The following is a 16,431-nucleotide window of genomic DNA, read 5'->3' as shown; positions in this document are numbered from 1 at the left end:
TGCCTGCCTCTCTGCCTACTAGAGCTCTCTATCTCTCTGTCAAATAAATAAATAAGATCTTCAATAAATAAATAAATTAATTAATTAATTAATTAAAAGGTGGTTAAATTTACCAAAAAAAAAAAGTGGATAAATCTGCTTACTTGCTAAAATTTGTGACCCCCAAAATCAATGTTTGTGGTACTTTCAAGGTCACTGACAGACATGCATAGAGTGGTGAAAAATTTGCTGCCTAATACCTTCGTTCTCAGCTGAGGTTGAACAAAGTGAGGTTCTGCCTTGTTTCAGCTTGGCTATAACAATGACCAGAGGGGACTGAGAAGGTAGGGAACAGTGCAGTGTATTGCACGCTGCTCTGGCTGTGGAGCCAGCCTGATAGAGCTAGATTCTCAAGTCTAGCACCTGTGAGCGCGGCAGCTTCAGGTAAGTCACTTCACACTTATGAATTGGATTTTCTTTTTTGTTAAAAAAAAAAAAAGGCATCTACTAGAACAAGAATTTTTTAGGATTTAAGATAATAATGAATGTAAGGGGGGTGTGTGTGTGTGTATGTACACACACACACGTATAGCTGAGTCTCCTTATTTGCTGCACTTACGTTGTTAAAGCAGCCCAACACTAAATCAGTGAACTATGAGCCATTACTAGAGGAAATATGTATGTATGTATATATGTATGTATGTATGAACCTAGCAATGGTTCAGTGTTCAGGGGATTTTAAGAATATAACTACAGCAAGTAAGGAAAATCAACTCTATGAACTATTCGACAATATTAACAAAACCAAGCACATATAGTTTCTTTACCAATGGTGAGATCAGAAAAACACTAAAGATTTTATATTCTAGATAAATAAATAATAAATTTGAGATGAGCAGTAGAGTTTATGCTCTGGGGTTGGGCTTCCTGTGTTCTAAAAATCTACCCAATCACTTAAGAACTCTGGGATCCTAGGTGTATTATGTAATAACTCTGTGCCTCCATTTCATCTGCACAGTGGGGACAGTAATAGTTACCACCACAAAAGGTTTATTTGAGGATTACAGAAAATAAAGTCACACATTATTTATTAAAATGATGGCTGGCATAAAGTAATCCTTAAATAAATATTAGCTACTAAAATATACCTGGCAAATATAATCAGCTTCCTTAAAAAAAAAAATACAAATTACTTATATATCTAAAACTCAATAAACAATCTTCCTACTTACAGCTATCACTTTAAAAACATTTTCATGTTATTCTCCCAAATGAGTCATGTTACCGTGGGCTTTTTCAACTCACCATTGTTGCAGCATTCCAAGCAGTTGTTGGTGCAACCTTTGGTTGCCAGTTAGATCCTCCAGTTAGCTTCTTTTCACCTGGCTGACTCCAATTTACATCACTTTAAATAAACATAAGTGAGAACGTTAAATGTCTGTAATTATAAAGCTTCTTTACTATAGAGTGAACAAAAAGCATTTAAGATGCAAGAGCTCTACACATATTTTTGAGATGAAAGCCAAATCAACCTCTAAATGGTACATGGGGGAAATAATACATATAGAACACTCACTTCTTAGTAGTTCCATTTCCAATGCCAAGATCTAGGACAGGAAATAAAGCATTTAAAAACTAGACTCATTTTTATAACACAATTTATCGTAAAGAAGATTAAAAGAATCCAAAGACTACTTACTGCCCACAAGGTTGGCTAAGGATGAATCCAAGTCATCAGATACTAACTTGTTAGGTGGGAGTTTGGCAACAGGAAGACTCTGGTTCTGAGAGGCCACTGTTGGTTTCAGAAGTCCACCTAGTTCATCAAAGCCTTAAAGTTACAAACAGATGAAATAGGATTTGTAAGGGACTTTATGGTGCTATAGCTTTCTATAGGAGATCTCTGCCTTTTCTACTTGTTTGCTGGAAAAGTCCTCCACAACACTGGGCATTAATTAATGACTTTAAATGGAAAAGGGAGAAACTCACTGTTTCAGAGTGAACTGATTGAAAAGGCAAATTTGCTTTGGGAGAAATCATGTCTCATTTCATGACAAAAGTATATTAAGGTTAAAAGGGATGAAGAAAGAAGCATTCAAATGAACAATTCTTATTCCAAAGTTGTGAAAGAGAAGGGAATGGAATGTAATTCTCCCCCTCACTGGCAAAATTTTCTGAAGATTTACTTATACCTGAAGAAATAGAGATAAAAAATACATCTCTGTTCCTTTGAAAAATGCTTCTTCTAAGAAATATTTTATAGACCTCTTTACAGTCTTCAGAGTGGAGAATGTAAGGTATATGTAAACCACTACATTAGAAGGAAGTGAAAATGAACCATTTGATTATTACTTTTCTTCTGTCTAAAAACAGTTAACCTAAATTATACCTAAGAAATCGCTAACCTTATGCTCCAACTACATTAAACCACCTACTAAACTAGAACACTACTTAGAAATGAAAATAATAAAATCCCTTAAGGTTCTCTACCAAAGTGAGAAGGTAAAGTGAATCCAATCAAACAAACCCACTAAAGGACTCAACAGCATGATCTAGGAATAATAGAGAATTTGAAAAAGAAAGTCACTAAAAATGGTGGTTTACAAAATATGAACAGTTGATCTCTATTTACTTTATCCTTTTTCTAAGACAAACTCAAAAGGAAAAAGTCAAATGCATCAAAAAATATAATTATAAACATACTAGTGCACAGAAAAAAAAAAATCTTAGTCCACACATACTCTCTATAAGCTTGCTTACTTTTTGTATAATTATATAGTATAAAATCAAAAATGCCTCAATGTTTCTTTAAATGACTTGAACTTACTTACTAACCAAAATCAAAGGTCATCTCATGCTAAGAATAGTAAATTTTATGGAAACTCTTAATCTTCACAAACTTCAAATTAACAAGATAGTAAATGAAAACAAATGGAAACCTGGTTCTACAAATTTAAGTTCTTTTAAGACAAATGAACAAGCATACTATAGAAAGAACCATCCTTAAAATAACAAAAAGCCCCAATAGCTCTAATATTTAATACATTCTAGCTGTTTAAATACAGACTGTCTCAACAAGTCAGGTACCAAAGGTTTTATTTTCCTACTTTTCAAAAAAGCCAATTTCATTTCAGTAAAGGTAAAAATTGTAATGACTACAAAGCACAACATTCTACACAAAGTAATTAGCAATTTACCAATCTAATCTGAGCAAGATCTCACTAGCTCTGGGAGAAACAAAATCCTCCCAGAGTCAAAACTGCCACTAAGAAAAGGGTAACAGTTAATAATCCCTTGAAGTTCTCATCTAGTGGCTGGGAGAAGAGGAACAACTTCACTGGCTACCCCAATTTAATCTATTTACATTATGTTCAAAAGAGTATTATTATCTGTCCTCGCACAGAACCTAAATGAGAACATTATAGTAATATTAATAAAACAATTTTTCTTACCCCCAGAATCTACAATAACATTGGTAGATTTATTTCCAAACACAGATTCAAAGTCAACATTAAGGCCAGCTGAAGGATGTGGTTGTGCAACTGGAGATGGAGTGAATCCTAAGAAAAACCAAAATGGAAAAAGCTCAATTCTTTAATATTTCTACATTTACAGCTCTTAATAATGATGACAATAGAATGGAAAAAGCAATGAATTCCCTCAGTGAGAAACAAGACCAATCCTTTAAGCAAAATGTTTCTTAATACTACTGTATCTTTTTGCGGTGATGACATTTTCCATGACAAAATCATCCTACTGACAAAGAAAACTGACAAAAGAGCAACTGAAGTTGAACTACTGTTTGTTTCATTACAAAAGTAAAAGCTTTGCTTATCTTTTTACCTTAATTTTGTATACTAATGATTTTTAAAAAACTAAACACATCTAAAATTCCAGGACTTTGCATGAAGCCAAATATATACACAATGTAAATGATCACTTCGTAATGAAGTAAGTATTCTACGGTACTTTAAAAAATATGAATCTACTTAGATTCTACTTAGATCCAGGAGTCTTCCCCCTGCCCCACCTTCCATTATTTCTCTCACCTTCCTTCCTCTCTTCAATGGTTAATTAAATGCAATATGGTTTAAGTTCATTTGAGAAGTAACAGGATTCTGAAAGTTACAATCCACTAATCCTTAGGTTCCCCCTCTAAAAGTAGCATTTTAGATCTAGCATGAGTATTCCACTGGGCACAAATTTTTAAAAATGTTCTTATTCCAGGGGCACCTGGGTGGCTCAGTCGGTTAAGCTGCTGACTCTTGGTTTCGGCTCAGGTCATGATCGCAGGGTCCTAGGATCAAGCCCAGAGTCCAGGCTCTGCCCTCGGCGGGGAATCTGCTTGGGATTCTCTCTTCCTCTGCTTCTGCCCCTCCCCCTGCTCATGCACACAAGCAAATGCACTCTCTCAAATAAATAAATAAATCTTTTTTAAAAAGTTCTTATTCCATAATTACTTAATTCTTAAACCACTCTGAAAAACAATGGTCAGGGGCACCTGGATGGATCAGTCAGTTAAGGTCTGCCTTCAGATCAGGTCATGATTTCAGGGGCAGGCAGTCTGTTTCTCCCTCTCCCTCTGCCCCTCCCCATTGCTTGTGCTCTCTCTCTCTCTCCTTTTCTCTCAGGCTGTCTCTTTCTCAAATAAATAAAATCTTAAAAAAAAAACACCACAATGGTCATACAATGAGAACACAAACACTATCAAAGTACAAAATAATTTATCTGACCATTCATCAAGAGGTTCCCAGATTTCTAGACTTACGAATTTAACATTTTAAAGTGTACAAGCTGTTTAAGAATTACACCATGGGCTCACTGGTTCTTCTCATTACTCCTTACAAAAAGAACTGATGTATCTACTCAAGGAAGACAAAAATCTACCGTGCTTAATTGTAAGAAGTACACATATTGTTCCTTAAATGATTCTGGAATCGGTACCTTGCTGGTCTCCAAAGTTTAGAAAATACACAGAACAGTAATTTATAACTAGGATAGCATATCAAATTCCTGTTTTCTCCTATTTTATCCTAGCTTTCTAGAATTTGGTTATTATCAGAGATAAGCCTATCTTTTATAGTAATCCATTTATTACTTTCTGTAAAGAGAGGAGCCATTTCCTGAGGTCCCTAGGGGCATCAATCTGTGTAATTATAAGACAATTACCTAAAAGTATAAAATGTTTGAGAGGATATAAAGTAATCCAGGGCTAGCACCTCAAATTTAAAACACCTCTAGGTATGCAAAAAGTAAAAAGAAATTTTTAATAAATTTTAATAGCTGACTGGCTCCCAGGGAAGTAAGCAATGTAGTTCAAAGTAACAATCTTTTTTAAGTAGTAATACATCTTCAAGGTAAGAATTCTGCATTTTCATTTCAATGAACATTATCAACTTAAGGGCTGTTTATCCCAAGTCATATTTTTGGATACTGTTAGGATTTAATTTTTAAAAGTTACTTAAAGATTAAAAGCTACTATCACCATTTCAAAAAGAAAATTTATGGACAAAAAAAAAAGATGAAATGGCTCTCTGAGTTAAGGTTAACTGTTTAAAATAATCATGATATTGAACTGACGACTCTTTCATTTCACCAAGGCCAATGAAAACTCTGCCACTGACCATCACTAATTGATAGATTAACATTTAGAAACCACTGCCTGGCAGAGCAAATCTCAGGAGGACAATAATAAATTAACTGAAAGGTACAAGATGAACAAACTTTGGGGACAGAAAGGCATTCCAAACACCTTCCAGAAAAATGTACTGTTGTGGGGCGCCTGGGTGGCTCAGTTGGTTAAGCGACTGCCTTCGGCTTGGGTCATGATCCTGGAGTCCCGGAATCAAGTCCCACATCGGGCTCCCTGCTCAGCGGGGAGTATGCTTCTCTCTCTGACCCTCTTACCTCTCGTGCTCTCTCTCTCTCTCGTTCTCTCTCAAATAAATAAAAAATCTTTAAAAAAAATGTACTGTTTTGTTAAGGGATTTTGGTAGCAGTTCCATAATAAATTAGATCTCATACTTTTTGTGAAAGTAACTTCTAATATTAAACCCTATTAAACACTATGTAAGAGCTTTATAAACAGTATATTATTTAAACCTCACAATAACCCTATTGAGATAGTCATTATTATCCTCATTTTACAGATGAGGAAACAAAGAGATTAAACAATGTTACTCAAGGTCAAAGATTTATTAAGTGGCAAAACCAAGACTTAAACCCTAAATTGTGTTTCCAGAATCTTTTAGGGGTTTTCAGTTCATCTTAAGTATTTATATCCTAAGTATTATATAAACTAGTAGGTAGAAAAAGAAAAGTCTATTCTTACAGCTATAATAATTAATTATATTTATTCAGCCATTAAAGTTATATGAAATTCTTGAGCTTCTCACAGCAAATGCTGGGCCAAAAAAGTCAACAACCATGGCAATTGTTTAAAGTCTAAAAGCAATGAAAAAAGTGTTCAAGGCTGTATCTGATTATATAATAATTTAGGTTAAAAAGTACATTCCAAATATAAAATGATTTGCATAAACAAGATGGTTTTCAATGGTAGTTTTAATGATAATTCAACGTACCAGGCATAGTGCTAGATTTTATACAGTCATATATGTAAACCTCATGACAATCCCAGAAGCTATTATTATCCCAATTTTCATAGGCTTAGAAAGGTTAAATACTTGTTTCAAGTCACACAGGTAAGGAAGCAGAATTGGAATTCAAACGAATTCAAATGCAAATTCACTGGATTCTAAACACACACTTTCTATCAAATGTCCTCATAAATTCCATTTTTAAATACTTTTAATCATGCCCAAGTCTGCTAGTCAAGAACCTCAATTCTTCAGTTGTGTCACACCTACTTTTTCATGCCAATTGAACTAAGGTAATCAACTCCTATGCACCAAAAAAGAAAAAAAAAAAAAAATCAGCTGAATTTTGGGGTTTCATTACCACTGCAATGGCCCAGAACATGTTTGGAAAGATAGAAATGAGTATCAAAATGGCCATGCCTCTCTGGAAACTGTTCCCTATTTCTTCTGCCTTTGCAGTGCTGGAAAAGTACCCTTGTTTCTAGGAGAATGCCACAACTGCTCAAGGCAAAATTATTTAGTGTTCTATCACTAACATCTATACAAAGAGCTTTAAATTCCATAAGCTTGTAATGTTATAAGCTCATCTGAAAATGTGAACCTTTTGAGTATAGATTAAAGTAGGCAGATAACAAGCATCCATTCACAAAACAATCCTGTGTTTAATCAAGACAAACAAAATTAGGGGAAAAATGATCTGTTCTTCAAAAGCAAGTATTTTCTTACCAAATTAAAAAAAAAAAACTCATTTTAAAGAAAACAAAGAACTCCCTCCTGCATAAATAAATTGATAAACTTCAGAGATACCATTACCTACCTCCGAATAAACCAGCTACAGTAGAAGGCTCATGGCACATAAGGGTAGTATTAGGATAAGCTTGAGTGCCACAAAAAGAATCTGACAAGGCATACATGGGGGGGGAAGGACAGAAAAAAAGGAAAAGAGAAAAATGAGGAGGAACAGTTAAGAGTGGAATGGAGTAATTAAAAAAACAAACCAACAAACAAAACAAAAACAAAAACAGGAGTCCAAGCTCTTAGTGTTCTTCAAATTACAACTTACTTTAAAAAGCACTTAAGTCTCCATTATGAATACTCTATTTAAAATATATTCACAACAAAATTTTAAAAATAACCAACATGTATTTCCTTAGAGAAATCAGCAGCAGTTGGCTTTTTAGGCAATATTAACACATCTTCTGATGTCTTCTCTTACCGATGAGTAAGCAGGCCTGAACAAGGTCACAGACATGGCATAGCTGGGACCACAACCCCACTCCTCTTGACTTATAATTGCTTTAATGAGGACAAGCTACTTCGTACACTGAGGTTCACATCATCAGATCAATGTCCTCCTCTGGAAGGGTTAGAGGGTGTCTATGTAGCTGTTCTGATTTTTCTGGGTCATTCTTAATCCTTTAGAGCAGAGGCTGGCAAATTACAGCCAGAGGCCTATTTTTATATGGCCATATGAGCTAAAAACGGCTTTTACATTTTCAAAGGGTTGTTTTAAAAAAAAATGAAAGAAAATAAAAGAAGAATATACAACAGAGATCTTATGTATCCTGTAAAGTCTGAAATATTTACTATCTGGCTCTTTACACAAAAAGTTTGCTGACCACTGTTAAAGAGAAGCACTATCCAAAAAACTTTCTAGTATTACAAATCTGCTCTGTGCAATATGGTAGCCACTAGTCACATTGAGCAATAGAAATGTGGCTAGTACAACTAAGGAACTAAAAATTTAATTGTAATTTAGAGTTTAAATGACAATAGCTAGTGGCTAATTAGACAACACAGCTCTAGGAATGACATACCTTGGGTCGTCCTTTCCTGCTCTCAATACTCTGAGTAAGAAATTATTGGAATTTTTATTATACAACCTTACTTCTCAGAACTTTTAATGTGAATTAAAAGGCTTCTTATTACAAAGCCTCTTCTTAGGATAGACATTAGCAAACTACAGCTGCATATCTTCGTAAATAAAGTTTTATTGGAACATAGCCAAACGCATATTTATGTATTGCCTATGGCTATCTTCATGCTATAATCCCAAAGCTGGTAGCTGCAATGGAGACTATGTGGCTCCATTGAGTCTCATTGAGTCTCATTTGGCTCTCATATGAGCCAAAAATATTTACAATCTGACCCTTTAAGAAAAGGTTTACTGATCCTTGTTCCAGACTAATGCCTAGGTTGACAAGAGTGATTTATATTTTCCCATTCTGAACTCACTTTTACAAAAACGTTTAAGTACTGAACAGTAAGTTTTTGCTAATGACAAAACTTGGCAGATGTGATTTTTTTTAAAAAGTATACTTTGTACTTTCATTTGTACTATTTACACTCAAAGAATAACAGAGTTTAGATAAAGATTATTTAAATCTTAGTTTAAATAAACACTAAACAGTTTAAATAAAGTTTACACTTCCACAAGGAAAGGGCACTGTAAAGCAAAGCTGCCGGACTCCTGCTTCAAGCTTTTGCTCCTATTAGCTGGGTTGTCTCAGTACATTAACTTTTCTTGGACTCAGGTGATCCATCCATAAAAATGGTAGTAATTCTATTATCAATATGAGAGTTGAGAACTTGACCAAATATTCTCTGGAGGTCCTCACAAGCCTAAAATCACCAATTCTAGGATTTTAATCTTCAAATATTCCTACTCACCTTGATGGCCATCAACTTTACTATCTTTCTTTGTTTTTTGGTCTTCCTCTTGCCCCAAACCACAGGCCTTAAACTTAAAAAACATTAGGAAAATGACACTTCTAGTATATTCCTTTTGTTACAGGCTTTCCTTGAAAAGCTTAATAATTAACTCTCTCACGATGGTTTTTTATATTTTTACTCTGCTGCTGTTTCAATGTGAAATAGCTATGGCCTTTAGCATTTAAGGTTACCGCCCTCCATTCTGTCCCTCTGGGGTGAATAGAAGACTGACATACTGAAGCACATGCACTGCTCTGACCTAAAAGATGGAAATTATAAGCCCCCAAGTAAAGACATATCTGTCTCATACCCCAAATTAAAGCAACTGACTTAAAAAGACACAGGAAGCCATACTCACTGAATATGCTCTAGTTCATATTCAATAAGTACAAAGAAAATATAAACTTATTAGAAAACCACATTCTAAGGATAACTCGAGTAACCCTTTATTACCAAGCAAATAAGGTGCAGCATTTCACAAATCTTCTAAAGAGTAGCGAAATACGAAATTTAGTTTCAACCACTTTTTATTTAATTTGTAATGTGTTACAATGACATGAAGGAATGCCTGCAATTAATTATTACGATTTGGAGCTATGAGACTAGTTATATATAATGACAGCACCTGCCTTGGATCTTTCTCAAATCTCTACTCTTTTCTAGTCACCTCTCTTCCACCCCCTCAGATATATCGAACAGAATGTTCAGAATGTGGCTACATGATCTATTTAGGGTACACAGATGACTTTCTGCATGCTGCTTTAAACAAAGATTTCAATTTGCATCACCTTATTCTCTGAATTGAATAAAAGCAGTTTCACCATCTTTTAAGAGGTGTTCAGCATCTTTTCAGCAGAGTTCAAAAATGTTAACTTCAGGTTAGTATATACTCAAAAACTTACATTTCCTTGTACAGTTCTGGAGTAAAACTTTACCTTTTTACGGATTTTTATACCACAACCAAAGGTGATTTAGATGAGTTGTTTTTCACTTTCTACTTGTCTTTTATCTCCAGGCTAACAATGAAGTGAAATCCTTAAGAATGGGACAAAGGGTATGTATGGATTTGAGACAATCTAAAATTGTACTATTCACAGTTTAAAAAAAAAAAAAATGAAGATAGCTACTGAGAGTGATAACCACCCTCTCTCCCAAACACAGAGGGAAAGATATAAGCACGCACATGTCAGTAAGTTTAAGAGATGTTACCCTATAACCAACTCTCTGAATTAATAAACAAAATGTGGGGGGAAAAATGTGGCAAATGATGTTAGACAGCTTGCGTATCACACTATCATATGACAGAGAACAAAACACTTAAACACAACTTCAAAGGAAATTTTCTTTCCTAAAAACTTGGATTAAATAAAATTAGGGATACTAATTTAAAAATGTTACTACATTATTGCTCTTTAGTTTATTTTAAAATTTGATATTAAAATCCAAAATAATTATTGCAGTGCCTTAAAAATAATTAATGAATACGTAAAAAATACTTAGGCAGTATAAACATTAATTGGAAAGAAAGGTTAAATGGTACTTTACCAACAAACATTTCATGAGTAGGTGTCCTAGTAGTAAAAGTGGATACATCTGAAGAAATGGGAAGGTGAACATCACCACTACTTTTTGTGAGGAAAGGATTTAAGCTTGGAATGGCATCATCAACAGCATCTACAGTAGCAGAGAAAGGATCTGTGCAGTCCAAGTGCATTACAGCAAAATGAAGAAAGGAAGTAAATTAATTAGTATTGTAATTAGTCAAAAGATGCAAAGTGAAAAGTAGCTGCTATATTATTGTTTATTAATCTTAAGTGCAAAATACCTAATCATCATCATCAAGATGGAAGAACTACATTTAACATCTTTTAAAATGAATCCTTACAAGAAAACATTTATGTGTCTAATTAACATCTGTAGCATACTAAGGACAGATCTGCTCTCCAACATCAGGAAGCCAACAGTCAGGTAAAAAAGAGAATAACCAAAATGCATCTATAAAAGAGCCACCCACCCTGGACCATGTTCCCCACCTTACATGGGAATGTATTGGCTTTCATGGCATAGCTATGTTTATTCAAGTAACAGATATAAACAACCAATATGTGTGTGGCACAAGTGAAATTTCAAAAAACAAAGAGAATTAGGGGTAAAGAGCTATTTATAACATGTGGGGTAAGTATTATAAAGGGTTCAGAGGTAGGAAATAAAAAAAATAAAGATGAAGAAAGGGTCTAATTATTTAGAAACAGGAAAGGAATTTTAGAAAAATTAAGAATAGAGACAAAAGACTGGTGGCCATTTAGCGGACTGGGAACCACTCTGAAGGTCCAGTTAAGAGCTCTAAAGCCAAATCATTAAGGCTTTAATAATGCTAAAGGAATGATAAAAGTACTGTTCCATATTAGGATGGTACCAAATGTGTATTATTATCAAAGCCTATCTCTAAAGTTATTTTAGAATCAGATATTTACTGTACCTATACCTCATTCAAGATAATCATCATTCTAATGATTGAAAACCATTCATCATTAGCAGCAAAAACACTCTTAACCTCCTTGTTCTGTACTTTAAGCAAGCAGCCTGTTCTTGCCTACTCTAGTCTAGTTTGTGATACTCACTTAACAGTATAGTATTAAGCACTGTATCTTACTCTAAGACTGCAAGATAAAACAATAAAAACACAAAAATAGCCTAAGGACCAGCTCATTCCCTACAAACACACTTTCTCCTAAAGTCAATAAATTCAAAGCAGGTGTTCCACAAACCCTACAACCTATTTAAAAAAGGAAAATATCAAGAAAATATTGAGGTCACTGGCTTATACAGAATCTTTTTAAAAAACTAATTTTTCTATCACACAGGACCTTTTCTAGGAATTAAGCATTCCTATGGAACATCAACTCACACCCAAAAATAAAGTCTTACAAATGATCAAAATTCACTGATATAGTATTCAAACTAAAATGATCATGTTTAACACCTTTCCCATCTCTCCACTCCTCAATAAATGGAACAGGGAAAAATCCAAAAAAGTTAATTGAGAAATAAGAAGCAGAAAATAGATACAAGAAAAAGGTTTTCTGTCCTAAAATAAAACTGTAATGATGACCACTCTAACTCCTTTCTGCGTAAAGAAGGAGATGTATTGTTTAGAGCTAATCGATTTGTTGAAAGTACTATTTTAGAATATTGAATAGTGGCATGACGTTTTTAAAGTATGTTATACATGGTTGGACCCAAAACATCTCTAGTTTTTCCATGCAAAAGAAGCCATGAGAGAAGTCATTTGAAAAAACACATTTTTCTATTACAGATCTATTAGTTTATGAGAAAAGACACGTTTGGGAAAAGTCAATAGTGATCTGCTGCTCTGATGAATGATTAAGTTCTACCTAAGTACTTATTATCAATCATTCTCTATTATATGAAACATCCTAGAGAAGATTATGCAGAAACATGCAAGCGCACCTGTATTTAGGTCCATTAGACAGTAAGAAAAAAGTTCTTAATCTACTTGACAAAATATTAAATAATATTTATCTGTTAGTGGATACTATACTATCAATAATAAAAACAAATTCATTAAGATAAAAAAGAAATAATGTTCCAGCTATCCCCACTTAAACTTTATTCACCAGACTGGCAACTACTCTAACTTCCTTAAACTTTTTAAAAAATCATTTTTTCCATTATTTTTATCATTATTCACTTGAAAGTTTAGTTTTATGTTACAATAGCAAAGAAAAATAATCCAAAAAAGGTGAGGATTAAAACAGCAGTCATATTTTAATGTTGAGGTCCTAGATACTAGATACCTACATTGACACAAGTAAGTTTTTCATAAAGCATTGTGTTTCATGCCAGCTGAGAGTAAAGCAAATTAAACTTCAGAATGGATAATTCTTTTTCACCTGAATTAAATTTTGAAATCTAGCTTAAGATACACATCAGTGTACTGAGCTGATAATATTGCTCATTTTTAGATTTGCTATAACACAAAGTTTTAAAGGTGATATAAACTTAAATCTTCTCACATATTAGTATTCAACACCAAGTGCTTTGTTCAGACTCCAGACTATTTCTTGAAAAATCAAAGGCTCATTAATAATGCAATAAGGGGAACAGAAGAGCTTGTGTTCTCTCTTTCATGTTCATTTTTAGGTGGAATTTTAAATGCCTTTTATATAAACATTCAAACCTTAGTTCCCTTTAACTCAACATCCTAACTTATCTGTGACTGGGAATATACAACATCTCTGTGGTGCTTTATAAGAACTACCAAATCTGTTATAAAAAAATACCAACTCTGCTATTAAAAATCATTTTAGCATATGAAAGCAAGACAAACCTAGAATAAGATTTTAGGATTATCAAAAAAAATCATACCTTTGGTTTGCCACATGCTATAAAAGCAGCATGATGTAAAACGTTACATATTTCAAATGTTAGGTAAATTGTTAATTTCAAAAAACTTTTAACAATGTTATGATCAAAACGTTTTATTTACATGATTTATTTATTTATCTCAGTCTAACTTAAATTTCAAAAATAAAGTAAAAAATCTTAACCCAAATGTCCTGGATATAAAAAATACATTGATTTAGGAAGTATTCAAAGTTCTTGACTTAAAAAACTCTTCAGCTATCCAATTACACAGAAGTCAAAACTCTGAAATTATCACCAGCTCAGGAATCAAGTGTCTTTTTTTGAAAGCCAAGACAAGATTTAATTCTTAAGTTGAGAGGTTCACAGTAAACATCACTGTCCTTTCCTCATATATAACAACAAGCCTTTGGAAAAATAATGGTCAACTGCTATAGCCTCTGCTCCCACTGTACTTGATTTGTATTTTTAATATTTTTAACAGTCTCACTTTTACATAGCAAGCCTAATGTTAATATGAAGGAAATTTTGATGGAAATAGTACCAAGAGCAAAATAACCTAAAACAGGAAAATAAAACATGATTAAGTATATTCCAACATACAGTATTCACCCACAGACTGCTATGAAATGATTTCTTCTAACAGGACATTAAACAACTCTTACACTGAAATTACTTGAAATTATTCTCCCACAATAATAGTCTATCTGCCTTCATGTGAGTTCAATAATTCCAAGCCAAAACTTTAACTTGTGATTATTAGAACTAATTATATATGGTGTCCAAACAAAAAACTTCACAGTTCAGTTTCTTTGAAATGTATTAGTTCTCACTAAGACTTGTGTAAAATTTCTCATCCATTTAGAAAAACAACTTTCAGGGGCGCCTGGGTAGCTCAGTCATTAAGCGTCTGCCTTCAGCTCAGGTCATGATCCCAGGGCACTGGGATCAAGCCCCACATCGGGCTCCTTGCTCTGTGAGAAGCCTGCTTCTCCCTCTCCCACTCCCCCTGCTTGTGTTCCCTCTCTCGCTGTGGGTCTCTCTGTCATATAAATAAAATCTTTAAAAAAAAAAGAACAACAACTTTCAGCCTTAACTTTAGAAATCTAAACAGTGTGTCTGTTTTTTTTTTTAAAGGGGAGTAAGCAAGCTAAAACTGCTTACATGGTCATGTCAATTCTACTAAACTTCTAAAACAATTCACAATAAGCAGAAAATAAGCATGTAAATTTCGCCAGATTAAAAATCCTAAAATTAGGACATATCATTAGGATCTTTAAAAATTATTTCTTGGGGTGCCTGGGTGGCTCAGTCGTTAAGCGTCTGCCTTCAGCTCAGGTCATGATCCCAGGGTCCTGGGATTGAGCCCCGCATCAGGCTCCCTGCTCAGCGGGAGGCCTACATCTCCCTCTCCCACTCCCCCTGCTTGTGTTCCTGCTCTCTCTGTCAAATAAATAAAATCTTTAAAAAAAAAAAAATTACTTTCTTAACCTTAATTTGCTGTCTACATTTCATTCAGATAATTCTAAAATATTTATTGACTTTAAACTTTTTTTTTTATTTATTTATTCATGAGAGTCAGAGAGAGAGAGAGAGAGGCAGAGGGAGAAGCAGGTTCCCTGCCTAGCAGGGAGCCCGATGTGGTACTCGATCCCAGGACCCGGGATCATGACCTGAGCTGAAGGCAGACGCTTAACCATCTGAGCCACCCAGGCGCCCCTTACTGACTTTAAACTAGTTTACTGACTTTAAACTAGCTTATCAGTTTTAGAAATCAACTCTGAGATCTTAAGATTTAGCTAAATTAAACTAATCTTTTAAGTCGGTTTTTTAATCAAGTCATGGCTCACAAGGTTAGTCTAGAAATCTAGTGTTTTAGTGTTTCACTATTCCTGTTCCCTGCCATATTTTGAACCAGAAATAACCTGTCCAGAAAAAAAGAAAACATCCACTCACTGAACAAACTTATTATACTAAATAGAACGTCAAGAAGTAACTATAAAAAATAATGAAAAAAGTTCTTAAAACTCGAATCATTAAAATATAGATGAAACAAGTCTAATTCATATTAACATAAAAATTCTCTAGAACAATTACTTTATCTTGCTATGAGAGGTAAACTGATCAATTCAGATTTTACACGTGAGCCAACAGAACTTTTAAGGTAGCTGACCATTCTCTATTGTTCTGTGGACAGTATCCTTGGCTCAGAATATCTCCCCTTTTACTCACAAACAATTTTTGAGTGTTCGTAAAATACATATATACAAACAAACACAACCAACCAAATGAAGTAATTTGAAAACATATTATATGCCTAAACAAAACTGCTTAAAAACTGACATGGACTAGAGGTTCAATCCTTCGAAGATGCCAGGTCAATGATCATGATATAGTTACCCTAAGATCAGTAACTACTCCAGGGCAGCAAACATTCCTGTTCCTATTAGTGGAAAATTCTTTGAATACCAAAATCTTATAGGTCTGAACTAAATACAAGTAGCATAAAGACTGTCATGACATTCCCAGTCAGAACAGAGTTCACTGCCTGATAACACCATATGAGTTTTATTAGAACCTTATCATATATTTACACGACAGGAGTTTTCTTTCTCCCTAAAGTCACTTTTTTTTCTGTACCAAAAACAAAATAACCCTTAGGCATTTTCTGATTATGGAACAGATATTCAACATTGAAAGAATGATTTCATACTTCAACATACACTGGGTCCTTCCTCTTCACCTTCATTAAAACTTC

General features: G+C 34.0%; 1 protein-coding gene across 21 annotated transcripts in view; it reads right to left on the bottom strand.

Moving 5' to 3' along the window:
• PICALM (phosphatidylinositol binding clathrin assembly protein) overlaps nt 1–16,431 on the bottom strand; it is a 102,787-nt gene that overhangs the window by 21,428 nt on the left and 64,928 nt on the right. For 6 of the 21 annotated variants that reach the window (XM_035722867.1, XM_027579382.2, XM_027579385.2 and 3 more), the window contains 6 exons: nt 10,833–10,982; nt 7,393–7,473; nt 3,432–3,539; nt 1,679–1,810; nt 1,556–1,586; nt 1,285–1,384 (listed from right to left, as the gene is read on the bottom strand). In XM_035722867.1, coding sequence (XP_035578760.1) covers nt 1,285–1,384; nt 1,556–1,586; nt 1,679–1,810; nt 3,432–3,539; nt 7,393–7,473; nt 10,833–10,982 — 602 coding nt within the window. The remainder of the gene's footprint in view (nt 1–1,284; nt 1,385–1,555; nt 1,587–1,678; nt 1,811–3,431; nt 3,540–7,392; nt 7,474–10,832; nt 10,983–16,431) is intronic. The other 15 variants (XM_027579397.2, XM_027579400.1, XM_027579395.1 and 12 more) reach the window with 8 other exon arrangements.

The sequence above is a fragment of the Zalophus californianus genome, chromosome 11, assembly GCF_009762305.2.
Source record: "Zalophus californianus isolate mZalCal1 chromosome 11, mZalCal1.pri.v2, whole genome shotgun sequence".
In the NCBI taxonomy this organism is placed as follows: Eukaryota; Metazoa; Chordata; class Mammalia; order Carnivora; family Otariidae; genus Zalophus; species Zalophus californianus.
This window is presented reverse-complemented; position numbering and strand designations above follow the sequence as displayed.